At 41.7% G+C, this 18,307-nt stretch overlaps 1 protein-coding gene across 1 annotated transcript in view; it reads right to left on the minus strand.

Moving 5' to 3' along the window:
• Positions 1 to 17,089, minus strand: part of cacna2d4b (calcium channel, voltage-dependent, alpha 2/delta subunit 4b) — a 64,088-nt gene extending 46,999 nt beyond the window's left edge. Inside the window, exons 1-7 of the mRNA XM_053427439.1 lie at positions 17,004 to 17,089; positions 7,060 to 7,141; positions 3,846 to 3,962; positions 2,946 to 3,005; positions 1,384 to 1,546; positions 925 to 1,056; positions 128 to 188 (exon numbers count right to left, since the gene is read on the minus strand). Coding sequence (XP_053283414.1) covers positions 128 to 188; positions 925 to 1,056; positions 1,384 to 1,546; positions 2,946 to 3,005; positions 3,846 to 3,962; positions 7,060 to 7,141; positions 17,004 to 17,089 — 701 coding nt within the window. The remainder of the gene's footprint in view (positions 1 to 127; positions 189 to 924; positions 1,057 to 1,383; positions 1,547 to 2,945; positions 3,006 to 3,845; positions 3,963 to 7,059; positions 7,142 to 17,003) is intronic.
• Between the last annotated feature and the right edge of the window lie 1,218 nt (positions 17,090 to 18,307).

The raw sequence follows: 18,307 nt of genomic DNA on the forward strand, positions 1-18,307 counted from the left end.
AGACTGACATATCAGCTTAGGCTGCGTCTTGACTGGTGATTTGCAGCTGTCAATTGAATAATTTTAAAGGTCACTGACAAAAACAGTTTTATTTAGATATTACGACCTATCGGTGGACTGAACTCACCAGTTTCGGTTCCTGCAGTCAAAGGCTGCCACATTGTTGGAATCCGGAGTCCATTTAATACCTGACAGAGAAAAAATGGATTCATTCAAATCTGATTATTTTGAAAGTAGCAGCAAAACAGTTTTGAATGACACGTGAAGGTTAAAGCACATTGGCGACAAAAATGTAACTGAAAAAAAGCACTTTTGCGATGCAATGTGAGTTTAACTTTGGAATCAATCTTACGGATGTAAATGCTCTGTATTTATATAGGGCTTTTCTAGTCTTGACTACAGCTCAAACAGCTTTGCACTACAGTTTTACATTCACCCATTCACACACACATTCATACAGTGCATCTATGTGCAGCACTTTACTCTATGGGAAGGGACAATTTGGGCAACACTTCGGCATTCGATGTATAAACATGTTAGCAGTAATCTACTTTCTCTCTCACTGAACATGTTCTCTTTTCGAGATGGTGATGATAATTTGAAAAGAGCTTCAGTCATTGTTGTATTTAAAAGAAAGGAGGGTATAACACGTCCTCTCAGAAGAAACACTTCTTCAGAGCAGACTGTACGTTACAGTGTGAGACTGGCCAGTCACCTCAGGGCCAGCTGGTTAGCATGCTAACTTCGGTCGAAGCAGTTAGGTTAACATTGGAGATACATTTTGTAAACGCTCCAGGGTTCCATTCATCCGGACTTAACAAGGCTGGTGTAAACCTGCCCTTGTCTAAGGGGAATCAGACAGGGTACTGCTCAACTGTTAACTAAATGTACATTACATAAACTGTAATTTAAACATGAACCCACCAGGGAAGATCCTGAAGAAGCCAGTGGAGCTGCCAAAGAACTGCCATGTGAGCGTAGGATCTTTCTTGAAGTTACCGATGAAGACGTCGTTTAGCGCCTCTGAGTTGTAGATGGCATTGAGGATGTTAGGATCTGCACATACAAGACAGAGAACACAAATACAGTAATACACAGATTTTTAGGTGGTGCAACCTACACTTTTCAATGCTGTTATCTCATCTTTAACATGAATGAACATATAAAAAACTTAAAGTCATATACAAATCAATACTCTTAGAGCTCCAGAGCTTGTCTGAGAATAATCATGCTTTTAAGTTTTAGTAATACAGTGGCAGCTCTCTGCATATCATTTGCTACAATGCATCTAGAAGCTCTTGACAATTCAGGGCTTATTCATCATACTTTTATTTCTGGAAAAATGTAAATTAATATACTATTTAAAAAAGTATAACCCCTGACCTTTGTTGTAGACATTGGTGGGAATCTGGATGTCACTCTGAACCATGTTCACCGGCATGTTGTTGAAATGCTCGTTCTCCTCGAGAGGAAACTCCCCGCCCAGTTCCATGTAGTTCCCGTCCTCGTCCACCGTGTTGATCAGCATTGAGTTATAGTAATCAAACTGAGAGGAGACATCATAAGAGTCTTTAGAGAATTAAAAAAACACCCTGTGCGAAAATAAAGCACCATAAATCAGCTGTAGTCGGTTCAGCGAGGGGCTGTGATTCGTCTCCAAAATCTTTGACCGGAATGACACCCAACCACATTGAGCTAAATAATGGCAATTTCAAAAGCACAGTAGGAGACGAAAGTCAAAATACCAAAATAAAAAGAATGCACATGAGTGAGAGTTTTTTTTATGTATTTAAGGATTGAGTAATTCTGGCAATGTCTATTTGTACCGCTTTGTTGGAAAAAAAATGAAACCAGGTTTATTTGTGTGTCTTGAGATTTCATGGAGACTTTCATGAAGAATTGTGATATTTCGTAATAAGAGATAATCTATGCAGACTGCTATTAATAAGTTATAATGGGCCATTAAGAGTAATATGGTGCTTTTCTATATTGTGTCCTGTCCTGAGAACTGACATCCACTGAGTCATTCAGTTGAACATATTTTATATATATATATATATATATAAATTATATCTGAGCATTAATATTTCTTTGTATTGTATTGTTGTTGGTATTTTGAGATATTATCTGCAAGTGATTGTGGAGATTTGTCTGTGAATATGTGAAGGAAATAACATATGTGAAATTGGAATTGTGAAAGTTTCATAGCAAATTTGTAAATGTAAATAAGATTTGAACACAATTAATTGAAATGTATAAATTCCAGTATTCAAAAACGGAATGAAAATAGAACATTTATATTTGAGAGAATACTAAAGAGAATACAAAAATATATATATTTTCACTTCTTATTGCCTGTGCCTTTTTTCTACGCTGCCACTGTGTCTGACGTCAACATACTATACAACCAAGCGACTTGGTTTTAATAGAGTTGCATGTTCAAGCATACAAACACAACTGCTGGAGATGATCTAGGTACTGTAAGTTATTTAAACCAATAAAAGAAAGCATACCATTTGTTGTTACACTTCCACATGAGTCACAGGACCTTAGTGTGTCACAGTATGTGTTCTCTGTATGTTGAAGTCTTTGCTGCACTGTCGACCCAGTTTCCATACAGGATCAGTGAAGTTTGATCTAATCTAATTTCAGGTGTAAGCTGAGGCTTTAAAGAGTCAATCTGCTGCAGTGTCCCCTGTGAAGTGGCCCGCTGTTGCCTCTTATCCAGACACTGATACGATGCTAGCACTCAGCTTCGAGTCAAAGCAAAGCGAATTAAAGTTTGACTGATAGAAATGATATGATTGTGGTGTGTATAAAAAATGTGCAGGTTAATTTCAATTGTTTGGTATGTATGAGGCTACTGGGCCTGACCTTGTCACAGACATGCAAAGAGCCGGGACAGCCCTGTAAATTTCAACTGGTCAAGACAAACAAAAACTCACCGCCATTGAAGCGTTGAAGTCATGGTAGAGGTCAGCGTCTTCTGCCGACTCTGCTAACCTCTGTGGGAAGAAATAGAAATGAACAGATCAGACCACAAAACACAGCACACAAAAGGGTTTCATGTCACTGGGGGAGAGTTTTAAACATTTGTATAATATGAGTCGGGATAAGGTGATATTTTTTACTGTAAATGTAGTTGATTGTCGTAATAGATTTCACAAGACCATTAGCAGTTAACAGTAAAACCTAACTTGCATCTGTGTAATATTGATATATATTACACAGAGTGCTTAAATCTCCAATAGTTTGTGCTCTCTCTCTCTCTCTCTCTCTCTCTCTCTCTCTCTCTCTCTCTTATTTTTCTAAATATTATTATTATCATTAACTAATCCTCATTGAGTCTGGTTCTGCTTCTCCTCTGTTTTTTCTCTCCATAGTCACCAATGTTTGCTTGTTGTGGGACCTGTTGGGTCTCTCTATAATTGTAAGGTTTTAACCTAAATTGCCTTGATATACTGTTTTTTAGTTTTTTGGCGCTATACAAGTAAAATTTAATCTAATATAATTCATTTTGTGTCCACTTGATGATCTGAGTCCAATATTCCCTCTCGTTTTCCTCTTTTTTTGGTGTCCACCACCTCATGCGGGAAAATATAAATATTGCTGTCTGTACAGATAAATTATGAGCTGGAACTCACCTTAAGCTCTGTAAAGTTAATGGGAGCTTTTGATTTAGCTGATAATTCTTTGCAGGTTCTTCACTACCACAAATTTTGGATTGTCACTGGCATTATTCTTATATAATGTAAATGAGAGCTGCTTTACTATAACTGCTGCGGCATACCGTTCAGATAATGTCCAACTCACTCCTTACATTTGAAACTCTTCCTCATCCTCACCTTCACAGACTTCATCTTGCTTCCCAACATTCGTTCGATTTCATCGGAATAATCCTTCACCAGGTCATTTCCCTGAATCTTCACGATCTTGATGATGGACTCCACATCTTTCAGTTTCTGAGAGGAAACAAAAACAGATTTTAAACTTTAAACGTGACTTCAAAAATACCATAACTCTGTTTATAAGCCATTTGTATATCCCAGAAGTCTATGAGCTAATTTGAGTTTTCCATCATGAAACTAAACAATATGTCTCAGGTTGTGATTTAAAAACTGAGCCTGAGCTTCTGTCTCAAGGTTATAGTGCGAATTAAACAATTTGGCATTAATCTAACATTGATGTACTTCATTTCACCATATTTCCAGAAACTGATCTCCTGCTGTTGGCGGATTTAATTAGACTGTGAGAAACCCTCAGAATAAATCTTTTACACTAAGGTAATCAGGTCCCTATCTCTGGATCAAGAAGCTAGAGGCAGATCAGTCAGCTGAGAGAGAGGAGGGACGGCCCAGTCTGCTTTTTTACACTCTGAATCATTCAATTAAGTCATCCACTAATTCCAATTAGTCCAAGCAAGCCTAAAGGGAATAGAGCAGGGCCAAACATTTGTGTAACGTCAGTGGATGTTTCCTGTAACTGATCCTGGAGGCTCTTAATAGAATAAAGATTTGTTTTGGCCACACATGATTTCTGTTTCTCTGACAGAAACATAATAATACCAGCAGTCATCTACATCAGCTACACAAGCAGTGTTTCAATGAATCTCTGTGGGAAGATAGTAAGCTTAAAGGCCTTGAAAACCAATGTTCCTGATCAGTTTCCTACAAACAGAATTTGGGAAGATTTCCATGGTAACAGATGTCCTAGAGTCTTTTATATTCAAATAACATATATACAAGAACAACAACTCATAGGAAAATCTGCATAGTAGTGCATATCTCTACCCAGACCCTCCTGAACATTTCTGTTTTTTGACAAGCAATTATTCTCTGAGAAATCAAGGAACATTTTTAAAATATCACTATCCTAAATCCATCGGTTGATCCAGATCTGCATCAAAACATAATGGCTTCTTCCCTGACCCAAACGACCTCCCTCAACCACGTTTCACAGTAATCTGTGTAGTAGTTCAAATCCTGCTGACTAACACAGATACAGACTATTGCAGATGAAAACATAACCTTTTTCGCGGAGGTAATAATTATAATAAAACTCATATCTGTATCAGATGCATATAGCATTGGAATTAATAGTAAATGATTAAATTAAAGTTGTTAAAATAATCAATCAGAAACTAACTGTTTTCATACTTGATTTGTCATTTTAGTTCCATCTATTATTTAGTTCCATCTCAAATGCAACTAGTTGTTACTTTTGTCTTGACCTGAGAGGAAACTAAAAGTCTTTCTGGGCTTGGACTGTTGTCCAGTAACCAGCCTTTATAGGTTAAGAAAATAATTAAAAAATGTATCATCAGAAGCTAAATCGTAATTATGATTTATTTATTTCATATTAATTAAATATGCATGTGAGATGTAATTATTACCTTAATCAGTTTAAATTATAATAAGCAGATTTAATAAATTTAAGTGGGAGGATGTGAATCCGGCAACTGACCTGATACAATCCACTAGTGCTCAGGTGTATCACTAAGTGAGGTTGGGTTAAGACAGGCTCAGTGTCCATGTGTCACTCACAGCCTTAATACCTCAATTGTTTTTGTTGGGGGTTGAGATTCACCTGCTTCCACCAGGAGCTAAGAACCCAGCTCCACTGTCAGGACCTGACTCATCATCCTCGTCCCCATCGTCATAGTCCTTTGGATTATTGTTATCCACTGTTTACCCGACTGCTCGACTTCAGTTTGTTCAAACTGTAGCCGCCAGACCAAATCTCAGAAGCAGCTGTCTGGGTGTTGATTGATTTAAACTGATTTAAAAGTGTTCCTGTTGAATCTTCACTGCATGATTTAGCACAGAGCTACTAGACTGAGCTTCTGAATCAGTCTTCACCAGCTTGTTTCCTGAGAACCTCTGATGAGACCTAAGAACAAGGATGGCTCTGCTCTCAGAGAACATTATCTCTATTAACATATCTAGGTGCACATCTTGTCCACACAACCTCTTTAGCATCATGGTTCACTGTCTGATGAAAGTGAAAATTAGAAACCTGACTTATACAAGTGAGAGTGGCAAAAACATCATTGAAGTCAATATTGAATATTTGTATTCTGCCAATATGGAATCAATCAATTTTATGTGGTCCAGCCCTTATCTGGTTTTAAATGGAAGGTTTCTGTATATCTGTTTTATCTGTTTACTCCTCATGCATCATTTCATTCACAACAAGAGAAAACGACTGCATGGAACTGGAGATGGAAAACAACGACACAATCACAGGTTATTTTAGGATGGGTTTAGTTTCTTTACAGGCCTGTTGCTGCGTTGTGTGTTTTTACCGCAGGAGGTGCTTTGTGTGTCTGAAAGCAGACACGCCGCAGGCAGCTTCTGATAAATCTAAATCTGACAGATAAATGTTAATGTCTAAAATCAGAACAGGCCGCAAATCCCGACGCTGGTAAAGAGGGCTCGGCCCTCAATCTGGGCATTACCATGATCTCTCTCTGTGTGTGTGTGTGTGTGTGTGTGTGTGTGCATACACCCACGCAGATGGAAGCTATCACACACACAGACATATGAGGATTCACAAACTGATGGTCACTTTTGCCTTCTCCCCGGGTTATCCAGTCTGAAATCACTTCATATCATTACAGGACTCATTGTGACTTTAAGACACAAACTGTCAACCTGCTTCAGGATATTAAGGAAGACACCCAACCCAAGCAAAGATTTAGAATTATGTTGTATTCTTCTTGTTGTAATGAACAACAGACAAATGTTGGTAAAATTACATGTCCGGCAAACCCAATGCAGTCTGTCATATAAAATGTTTCAATGACCATTACCCTCGGCATTTAATTTGACTATAATCAGCACATTTAGACACTAAAAAATCACGTTGCACTTGTTTGCCTCAGCCAAGTAGCAGGAAACACTATGGACTGTATTTCAAAGATGGACGACATGATGGCTCCCCAAAAGTGAAGCAAAAACATCTTGAATACCACCTGGTAACTGGCTACAGCATAGGTCACAAACCCTGCTTTCTCCATGTTATTGGATTCGACATGAACCAAGCTTGGAATTGACTTACCTTCTGTAGCAGCAGGGAGCCAGAGTATTTGGTGCTTATGTCTCGCAATTGAACGGAGAACATGGTCGCCCACTGCTGCACCCTGAAAGATAACAGCCGTCAGTGGAACAGCATGATCACAACAATACAACAGCATCATCAACTGGAGGGATGATTAACATGTAAACACAACAGTGGAGAGCAAGACAATGAAGACCTTAGGGCATTGCTTCAGTGGTGGACTGTATCTGAGTACATTTCCTCATTCTGTAACTAAATACAATTTATATTTGACTTTTAACCATTTTGCTGATTGAGATTTTACACACAAAACATCTGAAAGTATGATGCATGATTATTGTAGGGAAATTAAACAGTTAACATGGTCTGTATTTATGAAGCACTATAGTCTTGATGATGACTCAAAACACACAGTAAAGTTTTTGCCATTCAACCATTCACACACACTCACACTCACACAGTGCACCTACGTGCAGCCCTTCTGTATGAAAACAGTACAGCCATCAGGGGCGATGTGGGGATCAGTGTCTTGCCCAAGGACTCTTCATCATGCAAGAGTGGAAGGCTGGGATTGAATTTACTTCTGGTTAGAGGACGACCCGGTAGTTAGTGGAGTACTTGTCTTTGTCACACACATGTTTGCAAGACACTGACATGCAATATCTATGATACCCCAATAAGTAAAAAATACAATAATTATCTCAGAAATGTTTGACATAAGTATGAAGTAGCATAAAGGGGAAAGAATAAAGTACAAGTAATAAGACATATTTAAAATGTACTATAATTGTGTAGCGTAAAGTGACGAGCCTGGAGAAGAGGAGATATCATGCACATCTTGGGGTGGCTTTGTTCTTCTTTTAAGTAGGGAACAAAATAGGCTTGTTTCGTGGATGAATATACAAGCAACTGGGGCAAAAATATTGAAATCTACATTTTTGGAAACCCCTCACCTCCGAGCTTAGATTTCTTTCTCTGTGGAATAGATTATTCCTATTCCCTGTTTTGGACTATAATATAAGTTTATTTTTCAGCTCAGTACATATCTTGGCCAGAGCTTTTAAAACTTTATGTAAACTATTGTTTACAACATAGGAAAGTCTGTGTGACAGCTTGGAGAGACAGCTGACCGGAGGGAATAGACCCCACTGGGGCTGTCATGGGCTAGCTACCCATGGTGGCAGTCTCCGATGCTGCTTCAGTATGTTGGAGACACCCGTTAAGTGCTACTGAAAGTCAACAAAGGAACATACCCCTAGAGCCTGCGAGAGCTGGGGCGCAAGATGGCTCAACGACTGATCGCACGGCTACGGACCCAGGAATGGAAACGACTACGATTAGGAACACAGCACATGAGACAACCATAACAGCAGCAGGACACACACTTCAGGTGTGCAGCTGTGGCTGGGAGAGAGTAACATCGGCAAGGGGGTTAAGGATCCATCAAGGGAGGAAAAGGTGCTTGGGAGAGAAGAGACAGGGACCTCGCATTGACCAGTACTTCTTACGAAGCAGCCAGTCAAATCAGTCGAATGAAGCACAGCGACGGGACGCAAACCAAAGTTCGCAGAGCATCAGCACCCCTGTAACGGAAGAGGATAACACAAGCAGAGAAATGCCGGTGGATGAACTCACCCAACCACAGAGACCTCTAAAAGAGGAAAAGATCAAAGGGCACAGACCGAGTGTGAAGTGGCCCAAAGCTGTTGAAAAGAGAGAGTGGGAAACAATCAACAACGACCTGACAAAAATTTTGGAACAACAGGTAGGAACAGCAGAGAAAAAGCTTGAAAGGATGGGAGACATTATCTACAACTACGGAGAAGAGCGCTTTGGAGTAAACAAAAGGATAAGTGGCAAGACACCACCCGTGCCAGCCAAATCTAGGAGGCAGCAAGAGATCGAGATATTGGTCAGAGAGAGAAGGCAGCTGAGAAAGCAGTGGAAGAAGGCCTCTGATGCAGAGAGAGAAGGTCTCATGCTACTCCAAGCAGACATTAAATGTCGGCTGGCAACCTTGCGAAGAGCGGAAAACTTAAGGAAACTTCGTAGGAAGAAGGAACACTCAAGAACACGGTTCTATAAAAAACCCTTTAAGTTTGTCAAAGACCTCTTCGCAAAGGAAAAGTGCAGAATCCTAAAAACTCCAAAAGCAGAACTGGAAGAACATCTGGAAAAGGTCCACCAGGACACGAAAAGGCATGAGCAGATAATCATCCCACATGACATCCCACCTATTCAACCACCAGAATTCAATCTGGACACTGACCCTCCAAAATGGAAGGAAGTAGAGAACGTTGTCCGTCGAGCAAGAGCGGCCTCGGCTCCTGGGCCTAATGGAGTACCATACAAGCTATACAAGAACACCCCGGATGTTCTACGCTTTCTTTGGAGGCTTATGAGGATAGTTTGGCAGAAGGAAATAATACCAAAGGCATGGCGAAGGGCTGGTGGTGTGCTAATCCCGAAAGAGAAGGATGCGACAGACAGTTCAGTCAATTCCGACCAATCTCCCTTCTCAATGTTGAAGGGAAGATCTTTTTCAGTATAATAGCACAGAGGCTGTCCACTTACCTGGAAAGGAACAAGTACATTGATACATCTGTACAGAAAGCAGGTATTCCTGGTTTCTCTGGTTGCCTGGAACATACTAGTATGATCTGGCACCAGATCCAAACAGCTAAGAAGGACAAGAGAGACCTCTATGTCATCTTCCTCGACCTGGCCAATGCCTTTGGCTCAGTTCCCCATGAACTCCTCTGGGAATCCTTCAACTTTTTCCACATACCAGAACCCATCACTACACTGGTAAAGGCATATTTTCAAGACCTGCAATTGTGTTTCACAACACCTGACTTCACAACAACATGGCAGCGCTTGGAAGTAGGCATAATGGCAGGCTGTACAATTTCACCTCTGGCCTTCACTATGGCCATGGAAGTCATCATCAGGGCATCGAGATGGGTGGTCGGCGGTGAGAGAACTAAGGAAGGGCTCCGTCTCCCACCTATCCGAGCATACATGGATGACATGACTACACTGACCACCACTGCAGCATGCACCAGGCGGCTACTTGCAAAACTGCAGGATAACATCAAGTGGGCCCGGATGAAAATTAAGCCAAGCAAATCTCGAAGCATCTCCATAGTCAAGGGTCAGCTTAAAGATGTGAGGTTCTGCATTGGAGATGACCCGATACCAACAGTGTCTGAGCAACCCGTCAAGAGCCTAGGTAGATGGTACAACGAAAGCCTCGTTAGCCTCCGGGATAAAGATCAAGTGCAGCAAGTAAGGCAGGACATCGCCGATGGTCTTGAGAACATCAACCCTACTGCCTGGGAAGCTCAAGCTTTGGTGCCTACAGTTTGGACTTCTCCCCTGGGTAATGTGGCCACTCACCATCTACGAGGTCCCAATAACAACAGTGGACATGATGGAACGAACCATTACCTCATACGTGAAGAAATGGCTGGGTGTCCCACGATGTCTGAGTAACATCGGCCTCTATGGCAAAGGGGTCCTTGAACTACCTCTTACAAGTCTGACGGAGGAGTACAAGTGCTCTAAAGTAAGACTTCAGATGACATTGAAGGACTCCAAAGACCAGACCATTAGCAAGGCTGCACCTCCCTTACAAACTGGACGGAAATGGACATCATCCAAGGCTGTGCAGCAAGCAACATCAGCCCTGAGACACCAAGACATTGTGGGGACTATCCAGCGTGGAAGAGGAGGCTTTGGCCTGGCAGCAAGCAAACCAACGTTCCATAAGGCAACAACATCTGAACGCAGGAAGCTGGTGGTCGAGGAGGTGTGCAGACAGGAGGAGAGTGCAAGAAGTGCAAAGGCTGTCTCTCTTGTTAAACAAGGGCAATGGACGCGGAGGGAAGGCCTGGAGAGGAGAAAGATCAACTGGAGTGAGCTTTGGCAAATGGAGGCAAGCAACATCAGCTTCATCATAAGAGCTGTTTATGATGTGCTTCCATCACCAAAAAATGTACATCAACGGTATGGCGAGGATCCGACCTGCCCCCTCTGCCCAGCTCCAGCGACTCTCAAGCATATAATGACAGGTTGCAAGACCAGCCTCTCACAAGGCCGCTACACCTGGAGGCACAATCAGGTCCTCAAGAGCCTGGCTGCAGCACTTGAGACCAAGAGGAGTGCAACCAATTCATTACCTCCAAAAACAAGCAATCCTGTCAAAACAACAACATTCATTAGGGAGGGACAGAAAAGGCCCAAGCATCCTCCTACGAAGCCAGAAACTGGACACCTAGCCATGGCCAGGGACTGGAAGATGCTTGTCGATATTGGCCAGCAACTCATTTTTCCACCTGAGATTGCTTCTACCAACCTTAGGCCAGACATGGTACTCTGGTCTCCTTCACGAAAGGCTGTGTACATCATAGAGCTCACAGTCCCGTGGGAAAACTCTGTTGAAGAGGCCTACGAGCGTAAGAAACTGCGTTACACAGAGTTGGCAGCAGACGCAACTCAGCGTGGCTGGAATGCAAAAGTCTGGCCAGTTGAAGTGGGATGCAGAGGATTCGTGGCTTCTTCCACCATCAGGTTGCTGAAAGAAACTGGAATCCATGGACAGGCTCTGCGACAGACCGTCAGAGCAGTTTCTCAAGCAGCTGAAAGAGGCAGCCAGTGGATCTGGATCAAACGGAAGGACCCTGGCTGGGCTATAACTTCATGACCCCCCCATCCCCACCTGAGAACTTAATTCAGATCCCTCCATCTTGAGGAGGGAATATGAGGTATGCGGTCAGCTGTAGGGCTGGCTCAGGGAAGAGGACGCCCCTGCCTTGCATAGTCCCATGGGAAATCTTAATTGGGCATGGGACACAAGCTAAGGCTTGATCACCCTTTAGCTGGCCAACTTTGATGAGAGTGTTTATTGATTTAAGGCCGAAACACCCACTGATTCGAAGGCACACTACTGAGGGTGTGTCCCAAAATTGACATCTTAACCCAGTCTAAGAAATACACCTCCCATGCCACTCTGTCAACATCACGGCAAATCATGTGAGAGCATACCATCTATTGGCACAATGGACAGTTTTAACATCTCGTCCCGTGTTTTATGATTCTTTTTGTAATAAAAAGTGTTTGTCCATGTTATGTATTTCAGTTAAAAATGAATTGCGTGGGCTATATATTGTCATCTGATTTCTGAAGAGTGAACATTGAAGCCTTAAATTAGCCTGAAGAATCCTATACCAGTAATGTGGGTTAGGGTTGTTATGGATGTATATTGTGTGTTGGATGTGTCCCTGTCCTTTTGGTTGTCTGTTGCCAAGGCGACACTCTGCAGGAGCAGCGAGTTATGGCTGAAAAAGGCTGTTAAATATCAGAGATTTAGATAATCTGTTGTTCATCTGGGTCACAGCAGAGAGCTGCAGGTGTTTGACCAGAACAAACTCACAATCACACAATGCAACCCACAAACATCACAACACAGAGGGCTGTAGGCAGTGTATGAATAACAGGGGAGGCATAGGGAGCTCAGCTCAATATTAGGGGACCTGAAACTAACTAAAAAAAAAAGACAAATAATCAAATTTATTCAGCTCAGATCCTTTAAAGTACATAAACTAAAGTATTAAATGAAAGCAGTGGTTATCTGAATGACATTATTATGCATGATAAATACTGCAGAATCAGTGTGTGAGCAGCATGTTTCTGTTGCAGTGGTTGAAACTGGAGCTGGTTTGAGCTGAAGCCTCGTTTACATGGACATCACATAAATCTGAGATGATTCATGGGAGAGGATAGTGGAGAAAGTTCTGATTCGTAAATCTCTTTTCCGCTTTGGGACTTTTTCCCTAAATCTTTTCATCTCCACTTTACTTTTTGTGCCTAAAACAGGTCTGTGAAACAAACTGTACCTGCGGTGTCTTTCCATCTGTTACCAATTCCAACCCCCACCCCGCTCGCACTCTCACACACACACACACACACACAAACACACATACACACACACACACACACACACACACACACACACACACACACACACACACACACACACTCAAAATCAGATGAGTACTGACGCTGATCTGTCAAACAGATTAAAGCCGAATCACAAAGACTGATAGAACACAGCCATCATCTAACTTAGGAGCTCACAGTCATCCAAAAGAAAAAATGAAAACAGAACAAAAACTACTGCAAGATAGAAATTTGTGTCAGAAATCACCAACGTTCATGAATGTTCAAAGAACAGCATTCTCAGAAAGCTACAACATTTCTAAGTTTAGAATGATAAGGATTAACAAGCAACCAGCAATACCTGATGATTCTGTAATGTGGGAGTCAGGGACATCTTTCGTGCCTCACACGACTGAAACTTGTTTTAGCTGCGATATTGTACACAGAACAACGCAGGACAACAGAAGACCAAGATGTAAAGGCTACAACCCAGGCTTGTCTCAAAATACCCAACAACAAAACTGAATTAGTGGCATAACAAACGTCCTGTAACAAGCAAAGGTCATAACCGACCTCCCTCTTGTAATCGTATGTGAGGTGTACTATAGACAAATCTCCGGTAACAATAGTGAGTTTGAGCTGGAAGCTTTGAAAACTTTTCAGAGTTGTTAGATCCAAGCTCACAGTTTTATAAACCTTGGTCACAGGCACAGCCACATCTCTTCAGCTCTGGATTACTAAGCAGTAACCGCAGCTTTTCAGGGGTTTAGGTGTATCTGACAGTGGCCGTCTCTGTCTGGGCCTGCAGTGGTTGGTTGAATGGCGAATGTGGGTCAGGATAGAAGGTGACCCGGGCTGGCGGTGTGTGGCCGGTGGCCAGCGAGCCATGCCGGCCCCACAGATGGTGATGCAGGAGGGAAATTGTGTCCTGCAGGAGGCTGCAGCGGTGCAGGACTGCAGCTGCAGGGAGCCGGACATGTTGATGCTAATGGAGTTGATAGCTGTGGGATCTCACTTCTACACCTGAACACTGTTAATTGTGTAACAATTTGTGTGTGTCAGTTTGAATTGCTTTTACTAGACAAGAGACTTTGCAAATATGTGTAATGAAAATGAAAAACCATGTGATGTCCCATCCTATGCTAATAGTTGAGCTACCTGGATTCATGTAATGAATATGAATTTGAACATAATTGTCCTGTCCCAGCAAAGTATTTTGGAAAATGTCCCATTAAACGTTTTCACAGATATAAGGGTCTCTGTTTCCTTACATCTAAAGTAGAATATGATATTTCCATGGATACAGTGAGTTAGAATGGTGTATGCTAAAGCTATATACCACTAAATGTACTGACAATTAATTATTTGATAGTGAGGAACTTTTAGAAACCAGATGCTTGTCTGAAGTCTTCCTGTCCCAGTACAGACATACAGTGAGTTCCAGTGTCACTGAAAATGAACAATTGAACCTACATCAGTTCTATAAGAACTATTTAAAATTACAGAAATCTTTGTGAAAAATGTATTTAATATGTTCTATTTAATATGTCCAATACATGAACACGGAGAAGGCAGGGTTAATGACCTACACTGCAGCAAGCCACCAGAGAGCAATGGAGACATGTTGTGCATCATTATTCACAGCCCATGTTCAGACTGAACAACATTTCTTTTCAACCTCAGCTCGTCACAGACTCTTTGGTCATTGCTCCGATCACAGCTCGTTCTCATAGATCGGTCTGCTTGAGTAGGATTACAGACATTTGATGTACGGCAGCAGACAGATGGGAGACAATGCAGGTTTACTAGCAGCATTAGCATTTTTTTATTACCTCACATTTTCAACTTCATTTGGCATTTTAGTTCCTTTCCTACGCATACAATCTACAACTGGGGTATTTGTAGAAAAACACATATGAATTGTGATGGAAAGACTCTCTCACAATGAGCAGGTGATGAGTGTTATATTCACAGAACAGAGACATCCTGCTGTAATCTTTGTTCTCTACACTCTGTTCTAGATCACTACCAATCTTTAAATTACTGCTTAAAATAAAAACAAATTTATAGGAACGCAAACCAAATTTAGTTGCCTAAGAGATTAGTATTTAGAAAAAAAAGGCATAGATGTGATGATGTCTGATCTACTGAGCGGACCACATGGCTTTCATAGCACTGCCACACAAGCCAGCAGCCAGTCAGATTTACGTTTTGCCTCTACGTACCCTCAGGCTCGGCTTTTAGCGTTACTATGATTAAAAGGCTGAAACACCTGATGACGCCAAGGTACAACTGAAGATTATTATTATTATATTCATTATAACAACCAGTCTGACAGAGCTTAAATACGATGGTACACAACTGTTCCTGCATGGTCTCTCCCTACCCCCCCCCCCCCCCCCCATCTCTCTCTCTTCTCTCCCCTCTTTTCCACCCAACTGTCTTCTCTTCCGCATTTGTCTCCACTCAGGCCAACCAGTCGAGGCAGATGGCCTCCCACACTGAGTCTGGTTCTGATGGAGGTTTTTTCCAGTTAATGAGGGAGTTTTCTTCTCCACTGTCGCCAAAGTGCTCATTTTGGGCACTGTTAGTTTTTCTATACATTTTAAGGTCTTGATATTAATATGTTTTGATTTGGCTCTTAAAATTTAATTCAATACCTTTTATTTTTGTTAATCTTTTGCAATATATATATTGTAGCACATTGTAACCTTGTTTAGAAAAGTGCGATACATAAAGGTATCATTCTTCTTATTCTTCTTCTCATTAAATCAAAATTCAGGCTCACACGTGTAAAGATGGAGCTGAGAAGCTTTAATTTCTAATTAATTATCTTGTGTTTCTAGTTTTAGTTACCAGTTACTTAGCTATACAGCTTCAGAGCAGCCACACTGGTGAGAGGATGAGGCGGAGCTCACACAGCACCTAGTGCCCCGCTGCATAACGGGGGGTTGGAGATATATAAGGTCTTCTTTTGAATAGGGAATAATGTTGAGCTTCTCTATAGAGTCCCAGAAAAAATACAGAGCTGCGAAAGAACATGATAGCTCTCCTTTAAGACATGTATCTCTCTGGTTAATTCCTGTAATGAGACAGCAGATATGAGATAACTGAAAGCAGCTGTAACAATCTCTGAGCTGAGTCATGGGCAGAGGAAAGCAGCTTTCTGCGAATCCTGAGGGAAATCTGCCGCCTGTGGACTCAAACATTATTCTCCTGGGGTTTTCGTGACAACAGAGTGCACTCTGGGAGTCTGTTGTCTCCAGCTCCACTTATCCAGAACAAAGTTTCTATAGGCGTCACATCCACACAGACTGAAACACTGAGACTGGATGTTGCCCTACAACGCCTTGCTCAAAAGCACATGGAATACAACCTTTGAGCTCCACCAGGGAGCAGAACTAACTAAAACCCAAAGGACAACTGAAAAGACATTTAGTCACTCACTTTACAGACACATTTTAAATGTGTTATTAATATTTGTTTATTGTTAACAATAAAAGGAAAAACATAAACCCTTTTGGAGGATATTAACAGCATTGCTGACAATTAAATTCAATATTAAAATTGGATCTAAAAGCATGTTTCTATTTCTTCAAATTGTAAATATCGCTGCCCGGATCCCTCCTATTTTAGATATATGGAATCATGAACTTCGGCTCCTTAACGTGAATTTACAAAACATAACAACACAGCATTTATTCCCGTCCCTTTGTACATTCTCATATTAGTACAGTTTTATTCTTACTGACCAATTGATGCATCAGTTACTCCCATCAAGCTTTATTATCTCGATTAGATTTCAACGTCGATCGTAGATTTCAAAATACCAAATGTGTCAGGTTGCATTTTTGGGTAATGCTTCTAAAATGATGACAAATATATGGACCCCTTACTTCTAATATGTAGTGAAACGTACATTAAGGGGAAACTAGTAATCTGTCTGTAATTGTAAATTGTGTTCTTGCAGAGAACTAAGGTCCAAGTGAAGAATTGACACTTACGTCTCAGGTGGGATCTTCATCTGAGCCTGAGCTGTAATCCACAGGCAGAAAAATCCCAGAATCCTCAGGAACTTCCTGCCGTCCATCCCTATTCTAAACTCGGAGCTCGAGCTCCCCACGGATCTGACTATAAAGTTCTGGAGGCAGTGTCACAACCTGAGATCAGCTCTGAAAGTTCAAAGAGATCATACGGGGTTTGTAGTAAAAGGCTTCCTCATGCTGCTTAAGTGAGAAGATAGTGATGGTGACAGAAGTGGGTTTTTGACCATGAATGCTTCCCTTCAGGTCTCTATAAAACTTTTCTGCTGCTGGCATCCTCTCATCTTCTTCTGGGAAACTTACAGAAGATTTTTGAACTGACTTTAAACTTATCCAGGTCCAACTAACAGGGTGGAAAAATCTGTTGCAAAACGAAAGAAAACCTCTTCTGGTTTAAGAGGTAAAGAGGTCCTTCTTAGAGGCTGCCGATAAAAAATGTGACCAAAGACGTTTCCTCTGCACCTGCCCCAGGTTCTTCAAGGTATTTCCAGGCTCTTGCAGGTTATTCCACATGAACCCAGGACCAGTCACAATTGGGTTGATATCTCCACCTGGCAGATATTTAGGAAGATATGAAGTCAGCAGCCTGCAGCAGATTTTGCAGCCACTCGTCTCCACTGTCGCCCAATTTGCAACATAATCCACTTGGATTAAAGCATCTCTTCCCTATGGGGAGAGAGAGAGAGAGAGAGAAAGAGAGACAGAAAGAGAGCGACGGGGGGAGTGTTTGAGCAGAGGATTGGACGAGAGCTCTGTTTTATCTAAGAGGATTAGAGTAATTTCTGGAGACAGACTCTCCGGTGACCAATCAGAGCGGCCGAAAGAGGAAAAAACACAGAGGTCCTGTTTGCCTTCTGAAAGGGAGTGAGAGAGTGAGGGCGGCAGCCAAGAGAGACATGATGCCCCAGCACACACACACAAACACACACACACACACAAATACACAAACACAGTCATGTCGCCGTGACTTCAGAGGACATTACATAGATTTTTTTTGGGACACATTTACCTTAAAACATGTCTTTACCCTTCATCACACACACACACACACACACACACACATACACACACACACATACACACCCACACAAACACACACACACACACATACACACCCACACAAACACACACACACACACACACACACACACACAAACACACCCACACCCACACACACACAAACTCTGTGAGGGGATTCCTCCTGTGTTTGAGTCAGAAGATGAGCAGGTCTGTGGTCAGTGCCTGGCTCAGGGACACTGGCAAAA

The sequence above is a fragment of the Pleuronectes platessa genome, chromosome 7, assembly GCF_947347685.1.
Source record: "Pleuronectes platessa chromosome 7, fPlePla1.1, whole genome shotgun sequence".
NCBI classification, from domain to species: Eukaryota; Metazoa; Chordata; class Actinopteri; order Pleuronectiformes; family Pleuronectidae; genus Pleuronectes; species Pleuronectes platessa.